General features: G+C 42.9%; 1 protein-coding gene across 6 annotated transcripts in view; it reads left to right on the top strand.

The window, feature by feature from the left end:
* The first annotated feature begins 3,894 nt into the window (after positions 1 to 3,894).
* The window catches only part of LOC147223699 (nuclear factor 1 B-type-like), a 73,352-nt gene continuing 64,913 nt past the window's right edge, over positions 3,895 to 12,333 (top strand). For 2 of the 6 annotated variants that reach the window (XM_086165206.1, XM_086165208.1), the window contains exon 1: positions 9,986 to 10,667. In XM_086165206.1, coding sequence (XP_086021332.1) covers positions 10,641 to 10,667 — 27 coding nt within the window. In that variant the 5' untranslated portion in view covers positions 9,986 to 10,640. Of the gene's footprint in view, positions 3,919 to 8,755; positions 9,106 to 9,985; positions 10,668 to 12,333 lie in introns of those variants that run through there. The other 4 variants (XM_086165205.1, XM_086165204.1, XM_086165207.1 and 1 more) reach the window with 4 other exon arrangements.

Here is a 12,333-nt window from a genome sequence, read left to right as displayed (position 1 = left end):
AGTCATGTGATTTGCCGGCGTTGTCCTGCGTTTTGTCACAGCAAACAATCATCTCGCCACCAGGCCCTTTGTTCGGAGATGTCACTGAGGCGTGTAATGTGTGCACGGCCGTGAACATAATCCATGTGTGTGTGTCAGAAATGTTTTTCATGTGCTCTGAACGCACGCACGCATACACACATACACACACAGACAGTAACATCGGAGAGAGGTGGGCCACAAGGCTTTGCCGACATCATTTCGAGTTTGAGAATTATGTTTGGAAAATGACACTTCCACCAAAAAAAAATCCAATTTTTTACCCAGGAAGTTGTTAGAAACAATTGTCTTATTCTGGCTAAATATCCCCTCGCTGACCCCCAGGTCCCCGTGACGAACCCCGGGCCAGTTTTAATTTGCCCAGATAACAGACGTGTTTGGCGGCTCCTAATCTCCCGGAATAGTTCTTCCTCTGCTCTAATTAAATAAGTGACCACCTGCCAGTTTTTACAGTGTGACATCTGGCCCAACAAAAGAAATAATTAGCTGCCCGCTCCGCGAATATCAACCTCCTCCCTCGGATACTGTCCTACCTGTCTGGGCGGGGAGGCGTGACGGCGGCGTGGCGTGCACCGCGAGATGAGGATTAAGGCCAGAATTCAGGATCCGATCACTTGTTATTGGTGGCGTGCTCATTTTTCAGATTTCCGTCCATATGGGATGCGTATCCTGCGAGACGTGATGCCGACCCTTTGGGGCCTCGAGTTGTCGGAGATCTAATTGCTCCCCCCTTCCCCTGGCTTGATCATTTTTATAGATTTCCAGCCAAAAAGACTTTTTAAAAACTCTTATCCCACTGACTGATTCCTTCTCGGCCTGAAAGGAATTCATCGCCGGCATTTTTTTTTCCCACATCGTAAAAGTGAGTGTATGTTTAATTGGTGGTGTGTGTAGCGGGTGTCCGCTGAGGTTCCTCCGCAGTTGAATTTTCTGAACACCAAGGTATTGATTGGCCTATTGATTTTCGAATAAGCTCCCATTGCGGAAAGTAGAAATCCAATTAAAAGTTGAACGCAAAAAGGGTTAATCCCATCAAGACGAAGAAACATATCGATTTATTACCCTCAAAATCAATGCGGTGCACGCGGCGTGAGCTCGGCCCTTTCACCATCTCGCTGCGCAGCTCATATACACACACACTCCGGGGTTCCAGCTTATAAATTTAGAGTTTTGTTTGTAATTCATCGCAGTAAGTTCTTTAAGCTTCCAAGAATATAGTTTTCAAATAAACTGTGAGCAACTGGAATTTTAAATTATGTTGCATTGATATTTTGGACGGATGTTTCCATCTGTAAATAGAATTTTTAAGATCATGTCGAGCCTTTTAAACAACAACTACACGCGGGTCGGCTGTGATTGGACGCGGACGTTCTTGTTTCTGATTTCGCCCACTGGCGGCCTCGGAGAGGAGGATCGGAATGTGGCGGGACAGAAAAGGTCTTTCAGCGTTTCGATAAGATTTACATGCACACGCCGAGCGTCTCAATCCATGAGTCAGAACGCACGCCATGGGGAGGGGCGGGGCTCCAGCGACCTCTTGACCTTTTCCAGTGGGCTTCTGTTCACATCCTTATACAGGCAACACTACAACTGGAAAGCACAGTTGACGATTGTAAAGATGGACAGGCCCATTTGTGTCACAGGATTTCAGCGCTGTGGGACTGATAAAGTTTGAGAGGGCTTGATTTTAATGGGGTCACGTCGTCATTCGCAGACAGAAAAAAAACTGTTCTAAGAACTGTCCGGCTTGGACTGCTCTTCCAGGAGCTCCCCTTCCTCCAGGGGAACTTTTTAGTTTTACATTCTCAATGGCAGTCAGGGATCATAGCAGTAGGTGAGGCGTGAACCTTATAGGTGCCAAACTCAAAAACAAACTGCTGCAAAAAAGAGGAAGACAACACTGAAAACATGGAGGACGAAGTCACCGCAGTGCTCATGTCCTGCATGGAATAATAACCATTGACTTTCAAATAGGTCAAAGTGTTTTTATTTCCTCCCCTGCGCTGGTTTGCAATGTGCCGTACCTATTCGAAAGAAAATCTTGATGTCCCTCTGCGAGCTCTGGAAACCCCTCTGGAGCAGGTCCGTTTCTCACTGGTTCTGTCCATTTTGTCACAGGAAAACAGCTGACCAAGGTAGTTTTTAAGAATGGCACCCTGCCATCTGCTGAAGAACCGATTGTTGGCAGTGGCTTATGAGTTCCACCAAGCACCTACTGTATGTCAGAAGTTCTTATGGAATGGTTAAAAAAAGTAGGAGTAGGAGCTGAAATGGTACCAGGGACTGAGTTCCATGGTCTCTGGCTCATCTGTGGGACCAAACAGCCTCGTTCATGAAAAGGTCACAGTGTAAATAGGTCTGGAATTCATCGATTCATTGGTTCATCCATCGATTGGTTATCTATATCGCTTATCCTGTGCTGTGGGAGTGCTGGAGCCTTTGTCAGCTGTCTTTGGGCGAGAGGAGGGGTTCGCTCCGGACCCAGTCGATCACAGGACCACATATAGAGACATACAGTACAATCATTCACCCCACCACCCATGAACCTCCAATGAACCTCTCGCATGTTTTTGGACTTTGGGAGGAAACTGAAAAGCCTGGAGGAAACCCATGAAAACGCAGGGAGAACAATGTTGTGGCCACTCACGAACCCGCCGCCCCCCCAGTCCTCACATGAGGTCACTGAGTTCTGAGAACGTTTCCTCATCTTAACCCTGACTTGTTGCCTTTGGTAAGAGAGCAAGTAGCTAACAATGTTACCTTGCACTCTGTAGTCAATAAACCCCATAACTTTCACAGTTTAAACTTTGTTTTGTATTTAAAAAAACACAGATTGATACTTTGTTATTTTAAAACAGGAAGACACCTGCTGTCACTGTTTGAGAACATCTTTGAAATTTTTTTCACCGAAAATTCCTTTTTTTTTTTTCTTTTTTTTTTATACATACGACGTCCTGCTAATCCTAAAAGTGGGACAAATAAAAAAGGCTTACCAAACAAAAGCTGATGTCTCAGGAGGTTAAATCCATCACTGGCATTTTCAATTTCCTCTCGGGTAGAATTGCTCTCTCTGCTCGCAGAGGCCCGGAAACTTGGTGGCGTGACTGTCCTCGGCTTGCACGCCACGCCGCTACCGCCGTTCTCCCAGACCCCGTTTTATGGTGATGCTAAAATGAAAAAAAACACAGATAAAGGCTTTGTTGTTTTTTCCTCTGACACTGACTTTGGTCAGTGTTTTTTTCACGGGTGGAAGTTGAACCACAGGCTCAGGACGTACAATGTGTGTGTTAATTTTAGGCAGGAAATCTTGGAAATCATAAATTATGTTATCAGTAAAAGCCTGACTCTTCGTAGAATATAAAACCAACATATCCCTTTTGAAACTGGACCGGATTTAATCAAACAAAATGAATTCCCTTAAAAAAAAAAAAAATTGTCAGGGAAACAATAATTTTTTGAATAATCTGATTGCGACCCCCCCCCCCCACACGCCTGTCTATGATGCATTTGCATATCTTACTCTACATATGTGTAAAAAGACTCTGATCATCCAAAAGCTGCAGCTCATGTTGAGGGAGAGGGGAGGGGAGAAGGGGGTCAGTGTGGGAGGGGGGAGGTGAGGGTTGCAGGGTCGTGAATCCTGTAATTACCACAGTCAGGTTCAAGTCACCGGTCACGCTGTTGCGGATATCCCCCCCCCAACCCCCCTCCCTCAATGCACGGAGCCGGGGACGGCGTGGCATGCCTCCACTGACGCCCCCTCCGATTAGGGGTCCCCCGGTCCGAGGAGAGCCGGCGACCGCCATGGCTGGGAGCCTGGTTGAGACGCCCATCAAATGGCAGCTTTGTTATGATGTGTCGGCCAGGACCTGGTGGATGGTGAGTGCAAGTCTCTCCTCTACTGTTACACTTGTTGCCACGGCAACTTAAATCAGTTCAAGACAGTCCAGAGTGTGCTGAGAAGGCGTTCTTTAAAATATGACATTGGAATGGAAATTGTGTTGAGAATCAACTATCCAGGTTTAATCGTGTCGTCCTTGTTGTCTCTTTTGAGGTTGAGATTAATAACTAGATAAAAAGAAACTTGTAAAAATGTAAATTTGACTGAAATGGGTTTTTGAGAGGACTGTATTTCAGCCACATCGCTCTCCTAAAGACAGGATCCGCATCGGATCAGAATCAGAAAGGTCCAACATCACGCTGGGTGATCCTCAAGTGATGGAGTGATAAGAAAGATTTCATGATATTTGTTATACAAAATTAAACAAAAAAAAAAAAAATCATTTTTCCTTTTAATTTGAACATGAAACACATTTTCTTCAATTTTTACTTGCTGCATCTTCAGAACATTTGACAAACTTGTCAAAAACAATTTCACAACGTGTAATAGCTGTGTAACGATAGATTAATAAAATAAGATTATCAATGTTATACTTTTAATTTCAGAAGGCATTTTTTTTTCAGAAAATGAATATGTCTCATAAAATACATAATGTTTTTTATATAAACTAGCAAATCATTGTGCCAGAGACTTTAATGATTCCCTTTTTTTGGTAACATCGGCACAATAACTGTAGAATATGAATGTGACAGACATGAGTCTCAAAAAAACACAAAATAAAAGTTTATTTCATGCTGTGGGGAAAGCGTGGAGATTTCAGAACCAAAGCAGGCACAACGTTAAGGATCCGTTTTTGATATTGCATTACAACACTTGATTGTTGTCATTACAGATGTATTGATTCTGATCAAAGTGCCTTAAGACATGAAATATTCAGAGAATTTCTGAATATAAAATCATTCAGACCCATGCTTTTAATTCTCTCATTCACATCAATATATCTTGTGCTGATACCGATGTACCCTCTGTGTTTTCTGACCTGCGATGCAGTATTTTCCCACCCCTGTACTTCTACCTTCACTCCAGTAAAAGCCGGGGAGGGTGGAGGAAGTGTGGGGTGCAGGAGAGCTGCTGGAGCACCTCTCTGAGCTCCTCAGCCTCTGCGGGGTTAATCTGAGCGTCGGACAATGAGCCCTTGTACTGCCCGCGCCTTTCCCAGGCTGAAGAGGCAACTGACTGACATGCTGAATATTTATTTACCCGTCCGACTACAGGGCAGCTTTTATTGTGTTCCGTCCGCAGGGTTGATGTTGAGGTGCTTTTGTTTGTTCCATTGTATCAGAGCTGAGAGAAATGCCCCCCCACCAGGCCGCTCTAAGGAAACGTCCTTGGAGCTTTTTCTGTATCACAGTTGAGATGATTAATTTTGAATATGTCTTATGTCACATACATGCAAATCATTTTAACTGTGCGTATGTTTTATTGTTTTGAGCCACTCGGTGTCAGTACATGTCAACTTTACAGGTCATTATTTTTTACGTGAAAGCCAAAAATGGAGTCCGTTTGTTTCAGTGATTCTCCCGGGATGCCAAAAATGGGTTCTGTGTTTGTTTAAGATGACAAATGATGTTAATAATGTGGTTAAAAAACAAACAAAGATCCAGGCTTGTTTTCCTCTCAGCACTGTCTTTGTACATGGAATGTACCTTGATTTATATATATTTTTACAAAAGCGAATCGGCTCATGTTCTCATCTCAAGTGAACAATAGATAAGTCAGTCTGGGGCAAGAAAAGTAGTCATAGAAGTTAAACTACAGAAGCAAGAACTAAATAACCAGCGGTGAATGTGTGAGTACAGGCACATCAAGAGGAATTATATCCAGATAGTGATGTGCAGTCAGGGGAGGCAGGAGAGGCCCTGCCTCACTTGCCAATCTTGGAAAGGAAAGAATGAAAAAAATTATTAAAATGTTATATTTATCAGTGATTTTTCATCCAACTTCACCGGTTTTAGATTGCTTTTTTTAAATCACTGGATTTTCACATTTGCTGTTCAAATACTTAGAAGAGATGAGCGATGAGGCCACCGACTGTTGAGCCTCAGTGACGCCTGAGTGCTTATATTCTCTGTACTAAGAACGTATTGCTTTCTTTTAAAATGCTTAATCACTTTTGCGATATGAACTACATTTCCAATGAAAAGTGCTTTTTTTGGTCAACAACTGTATGTGCGTAACTAGTTTCTTGTGCTGAGCTATCATACGGCAGCAGCGATGAGCCATCAAGTGAGGCACGCAGCCCTCCCGCCTCACAGTAGGGGGCGCTCATAATTTTTTATTTCTGTCAAGGAGCTTATTCGGCAAATAAGCTCCTCTGCAGGGTTGATATGCTTGTAAATCCAATTGTGACGAACCTCACCGCACGTCACTGTATCCAGAGGACTTATGAAATCAAAGTCTGTTTGTTTTGATTTTGAAAAAGGTATCCAAACATAAATGTCCACATAACTTCCAAAAATAATATCTGTAAAAAAGGTCTTTTTCATTTGCGTCCTGAAGGAAGTGGTAGTGAAACAAGATGACTGGATTGACCTCAGATGTGTCAGCGAATAAAACCACATATCAAAGATAACGTTAACAAAAAAAAAAAAAAAATATATATATATATATATATATATATAAATCTCATATGCACGATGTGATGCGGAGAGTATTATCTTCTGAACTGCTGGATCTTCATTGCTCCTCATTGACCTCAAGGGGCTCCCAGAAGCTCAGCCTGAAGCCTGCACAGAAGCAGTTTCTTGCAGTTGCATTTTGCGTGCACACGGGGGCGGTACGTTCGCATACAGGAGGACAGAATCGCACCATGTGCTCCAAACAGACCTGCATGATATAATAGGGGATTCATACTCGAGGAGAGGATGGTGTCAGAACGGGGTTAATAGTCACTTATTTAAACAGCAAAGAAGCAGTGTGATCAACTCCATGAAAATAACTTCACAGCGCACATCAGGAAATATTCCCACGTCCATTCGTTTCACATTTAGAATGACAACATTGCTCCAAACAGAACAACCTATTCAACCATCCAGTCGCAAAGCATCGGGATTTTATTACCATTTTATTTCCACTTCATCTAAATGTTGTGTAACTGACTTGACAGGTGAATCTCAAACAATCCCCGTGCCAACAAATGGCACATGCAGATATTAACCCGTGTGTTCATTTCACACCAGGAAAGACGGAGGAGCAATTAAAAATAAAGCTCTTTTGTCAAAGGTCCAACTCAAGTCATACGGTCTCATTCTGGGCTTTTATTGCGGTGGAAGGCGGTAATGGCCATTCAGTCAATTGGTCACATCACTCGACTGCAGTTACATCACAACCTCTGCACGAATACTATTCAGCACTAATTACTACCATTACTTCTCTGCTATTTATACTACTGTGCAGGACCATCAAATATGCGAGAAGATATTTTTATTTTATGTTGTGACATTACTGGAGGGATGTAACTGTTAGACCACATAAAACCAAGCATGAGGAATAAATGCTGCACGGATATGATAGTATGTGTGCGGCTATGGCCAATATATTCTTATACATGCGGTCCAAAATTGATATATTAACAATTGTCTCACATCATGCAACTGATTATTTATGCATATCAAAAATTACATAAATAATTGAAACATCTTAATCCACATTGTATATTCTCTTTTTACTTTTCTCTTTCCAACAAGGGGACATGCAATGATTAAACAAGCTGTTAGTCACGTTTAAAAATCTGCAAAACGCTACCTAAAAATGATCGATGACATATATATTGGAAAAAAATATCGATGTCGATTAAGCTACAAATGAATTATTAGGGTCAGTCTTTGGACACACACACACCGGGTGTTTGTGTTGACCTGTACTTTTCCCTCTGCATATTTCAACAATTTCCTTGCATTAATGTTTCACAGAACACGGTGTGATACGTGCAGTGAAATTTATATGTATATTTTTTCTCCATCGCATTGAGTGTTGTGTCGAATGAAACGTTATTACCCCACGGTACCGGGTACACATGTGCGATTCCCCGGCAGTGACGCTATTCAGGCGGTCCGGCTCTGTCAAGCCCCGAGCGGCGAGTCAGAGGAGCGGAAGTGAGGGGCCCAGGGTGCAGAGTCCCGGGGCCACTGCTGCTGGCCAATCGGAGGCAAGAATACCGACACCTATTACAAAACCAAGTTGCGTTAAGTCGCACATAAACATCCGCGCGATGGCCGGAAAATGTGAAGCTTTGCTTTCAAAATAAGAGGGCGGGTTTGGAAACTCTTCGCTTATTTGTTCAGGTATCAGAATCGCTCCGCTGTGTGTTTGCAAGTTAAACAAAACGAGCCCCGTGACAAAGAACATAAACACCAAGAAAAAAGAAAAAAAAAAAAAAAAAAGAAGCGTGTTGGCGCTGACTACACCCGATGCTGAAAAGTTTTTTATGGCTTCACATAATTCTTATCTGTCAGGCCAGAGGCTAAATGAATTAGCATCCCTAATAAAACACTCAAAGAGCTCCAAACAAACATGTCATCAAACTGTCAGCAAGCTGAGGACTCCACTTCTTCAATTGAATACACGCAAACATCTTTCTCCCATGTGTCGAGGACTCTTATCCTGTGGTTTCAAGAAACGATTTTGTTCGAGAAGAGCATTGCATTGCATTGCTTTTGTTAATGGGAACGAGAAAAAAAAAGAAGTTCGCGTAGTTACGGGATTTTATTTTGAAAAGCCAAACCGGAAGTAAGTATGTTTTGATTACATCATACTTGACTGAATGTGCTGGGGAGCCGCAGGGCGGCGGGCAGCCAGTCAGACAGTGAAAGTGAAGGCGGAGACCAGCCCAGCGCCGAAAACTCAGCCTCTTCTGGATCACGTTCAACTTCACCGAGCAACCCCCTCCAAAAAAAATCCCAAAAAGTAAGACTTGAAGAGGAAGGAAGACGAGAATAAAAGAGAGAGAGAGAGAAAAAAAAAACGCGAGGTGCTCCAAACTTCTTTTCACCGCTATCTGCCAAGAGTAGTCTTCCGGTGTTGACTTTTTTTTCTTTTTTGCGAGCCCTGCAAGAGAAACCCCCCTCCAAAGCACAAAGTTGAACGTGAGAAATGTGAAGCTACCGGCTTGTGTGCTTCTACCAGGCTCCCGGATCCCCTTTAAATCCATGCAGTACAGTGCAATGGTACGTGAACACGGACTCTTAACTGTTTTCAAATGTTGTGCTCTTTGTGATGCCATGATTATGTTTGTGCTCCCGAATCGTCCGGACTCGGACCGCAACAGTCGAGCCAGAAATGGTATTGAACTCGGCTCGCATCAGTCCCCCGAATTTGGCAAATACCCTGAATTTGAAGTGTTGACATTAGTGTACGAACACACACTCACACACACACACACACACACACACACACACACACACACACACTGCAACTGTGTTGAACTCTGTACTGGAGTACAGTACGGGTAGTTGTGACCCCCCCCACCCTCACCCCCTCACTTAATTTAAAACAAATGTCACTCTGGAATTATTATTCAACTCCTTAGCTAATACGACTTGAAAATTAAATAACAATGCACTTTTAAACAGTTATCACAATTGTTATTTTAAATGTAATTTGTGTGTACCTGCCGTGTCTAGCTTTCGAGCGCGTCCCGGTGTACAGGTCTAATTGACCGCTAGCTTACAGAAGTTAGCTTAACCCCGTTTTATCGACGTCAACTAATTCCCCTCTCGTCTTCTATTTTATTTTATTTATTTGTTTATTTATTTCATTTATTTTATTTCCTTTATGAATATTGGTGTTTCGCGCCCTTTCACCTGTGTGTGTGTGTGTGTCAAAGCGAGACGCCCCAAAAGTTTGCTTCTGACCGAATAACCGTCGAATTAGCTTAAAAACAAACAAACAAACAGAGAAGCGGAGGGGGACGGGGCTCCCAGGGACACTTCCAGCGGGGAGACCGGGTAAGGGTGCGTTATCCCGGGGAAGGAGAAGACGGTGCCGTACGGCTGATAGGGGGTTGCGTTCGCGGGGAGGAGGAGGTAGAAGAGGAGGAGTGTGACTGTGTAATTACGTGGGTGAAAAGAGAGAGAGTGTGTGTGTGTGTCTGTGTGTGTGTGTGTGTGTGTGTGTGTGTCAGAGAGAGAGAGAAATAGAGTGAGAGGGGGGGGGAAAGTTGATTTGCTGGAATCGCGCAGGACTTGAAGGCGCACCGGTCGATTTCGTTATGAAGCTTGGCGAAAGCAGGGGGTGAAGATCACACACGCACACACACGCTCCGCGTAGCAGTGCACGGAGACGCGCAGAGAGAGAGAGAGAGAAAGAGAGAGAGAGAGAGAGAGAGAGAGAGAGAGAGAGCCCCCGGGTCGCGGGACGGAGGAGGACGCACCGGCTCCACCGGCAGACCTGCTGCTGCTGCTGCTGCTGCTGCTGCACGCTAACTTTCAGATTTCCAAACAAAAACAGCAGCTTCCTCTCTCTGTCCTCCGCGGAGACGACAATCTTTGGATCGCAAAGATTAATGGATGCTTTTGGATAATATCTGCTTGTTTTCTTTTTTTTTTCCCCTTTTTTCTTTTGGTTTTGTTTTGTAACGCGGATTGCTGCTCCATCCATCCACACACTTGCACGGTGAAGATCAGTCCAGGAATGGCGCGATAAAAGTGATCAGAGGAATCCAGTCCGACTAAATCTCCCCCTCCGTGTCGCCGTCTCCGTCATGTATTCTCCAATTTGTCTTACTCAGGTATTTGTGCCCTTTAAAAAAATCACACATATTTTCTTCTGGCCATGACTGCAAAGTTGCCGGTGAAACTTAGATGTGTGATGTGTGGTGTGTATATACATATATATTTATATATATGTATATATATATGTGTGTGTGTGTGTGCGTGTGTGTGTGCGCACACAGGTTCAAACTTTTTTTCTTTCTTTCATAGTTTTTACACCCATTCAACCCCTCTTATACGCCAAAACAAAATTAAGTTGTGAGAATTTCATCCAAAATCGCAGCACAATTTGTTTTCTTTAGAGGTTTGTGAAAAATTCACTCAAATAAATTGGCTTAAAAGGAAATTGGGGAAAAAAATTAGACGCGCTTCTGTTATATTTAATTTTTTTTTTGGATATAACCTGAGAGTTAAAGGACATTTTCACCCTGATTTAATCAGGTTATTTGCGTCCTCCGGTAACCTCACACACACACGCATACTCACACACCACACACACACACACACACACTCACACATACACGTACACACACTCACACACACACACACTCTTCAGCCTTGCTCGAGTCCGTGTTTATATTTTTTTTTCCAAAAGTGTATATTTTTATTTAGAGAACCCCCCCCCGCCCCCACCCCCCATACTTCGGTGAAGTGTTCTGGAAGAAGATAAAGCCACTTTCTCTGCTGGAAGATCAAACGCGTGATAAGGTAGAATCAGTGGTTGGACTGAGTAGCTGACTGTTTTGGCTGACTCAGTTTTACTGTTTATATTTTACTTGGCATAAGTAAGTGATTGACTGAGATGTGGTTTAGTTTGTACTTAAGAGGATTGTGCTTTTATGGCCCCAGCTGAAGTGCACTGCACAGGCCCCAGCCAAGCCATTTATCTTTACAGCTTTTGGCTTTAGACTGCTTGAAGGGGTGGAGAGGAAAAAGAATAAGGAATATTATAGAAAGTGTTTTTTAAAACAGGAAACCAGAAGTTAAAAGGATTTCTGAAACTGTTACTTCTGAGCACCTTTATGGGCATTTACCGCTTGCTTTTGTCAGTTTAATTGGCAACTTTATAGCGGAGTGATTACATTAAAAAGATTTTTTTTTTATGCCCCTGAAAGACTGTGGACAGGTGTCGCAGTCACAATAAAACGTACTCCATTTCAAGAGTAAGTTAGTGTTTTTAACATATTTTGCACGATAGGGTTGAAGTTAGTAAGCTGGAGCAGTTTTATTGGTTGGGAAATGCAGACTTGAAATGTGGCTTGTCAGAGGAACAGCAGCAGCAGCAGCAGCAACCAGCAGCAGCAGCCGGCTCAGATAAGGAGTAGATTTCTGGGGTTTAGCGTGCTGGATTGGCTGCCTGCGCACACAACAATATATAGTTCTGGAGCCCATTTAAAAGTGATTCCTCACACTTATTAAATTAGACCTTTTAATGGCACAAACAAGAAATTAATATTTGCAGCCTGAGTTTCCTCTTCTTTTTGATACTGCTGTTCTTTAGAATCATTTGGGCATTTCATAGTTGATTGCGTAAGTTAGTTCTAGATATTAATGCCTTCAGGCCAACAAAAGAATCCATTGCTTTGGTTATATTCAACTTTTGTGGAGGATAGAATATTCTAAAGGCATTTTAAAAATACAGTTTGAATGAATAGTTAAAAAAAAACACATTTATGATATTTT

The sequence above is a fragment of the Fistularia commersonii genome, chromosome 19 (assembly GCF_037954325.1).
Source record: "Fistularia commersonii isolate RoL2024-O1a breed Wild chromosome 19, RoL_Fcom_v1.0, whole genome shotgun sequence".
Classification (NCBI taxonomy): domain Eukaryota; kingdom Metazoa; phylum Chordata; class Actinopteri; order Syngnathiformes; family Fistulariidae; genus Fistularia; species Fistularia commersonii.
This window is presented reverse-complemented; position numbering and strand designations above follow the sequence as displayed.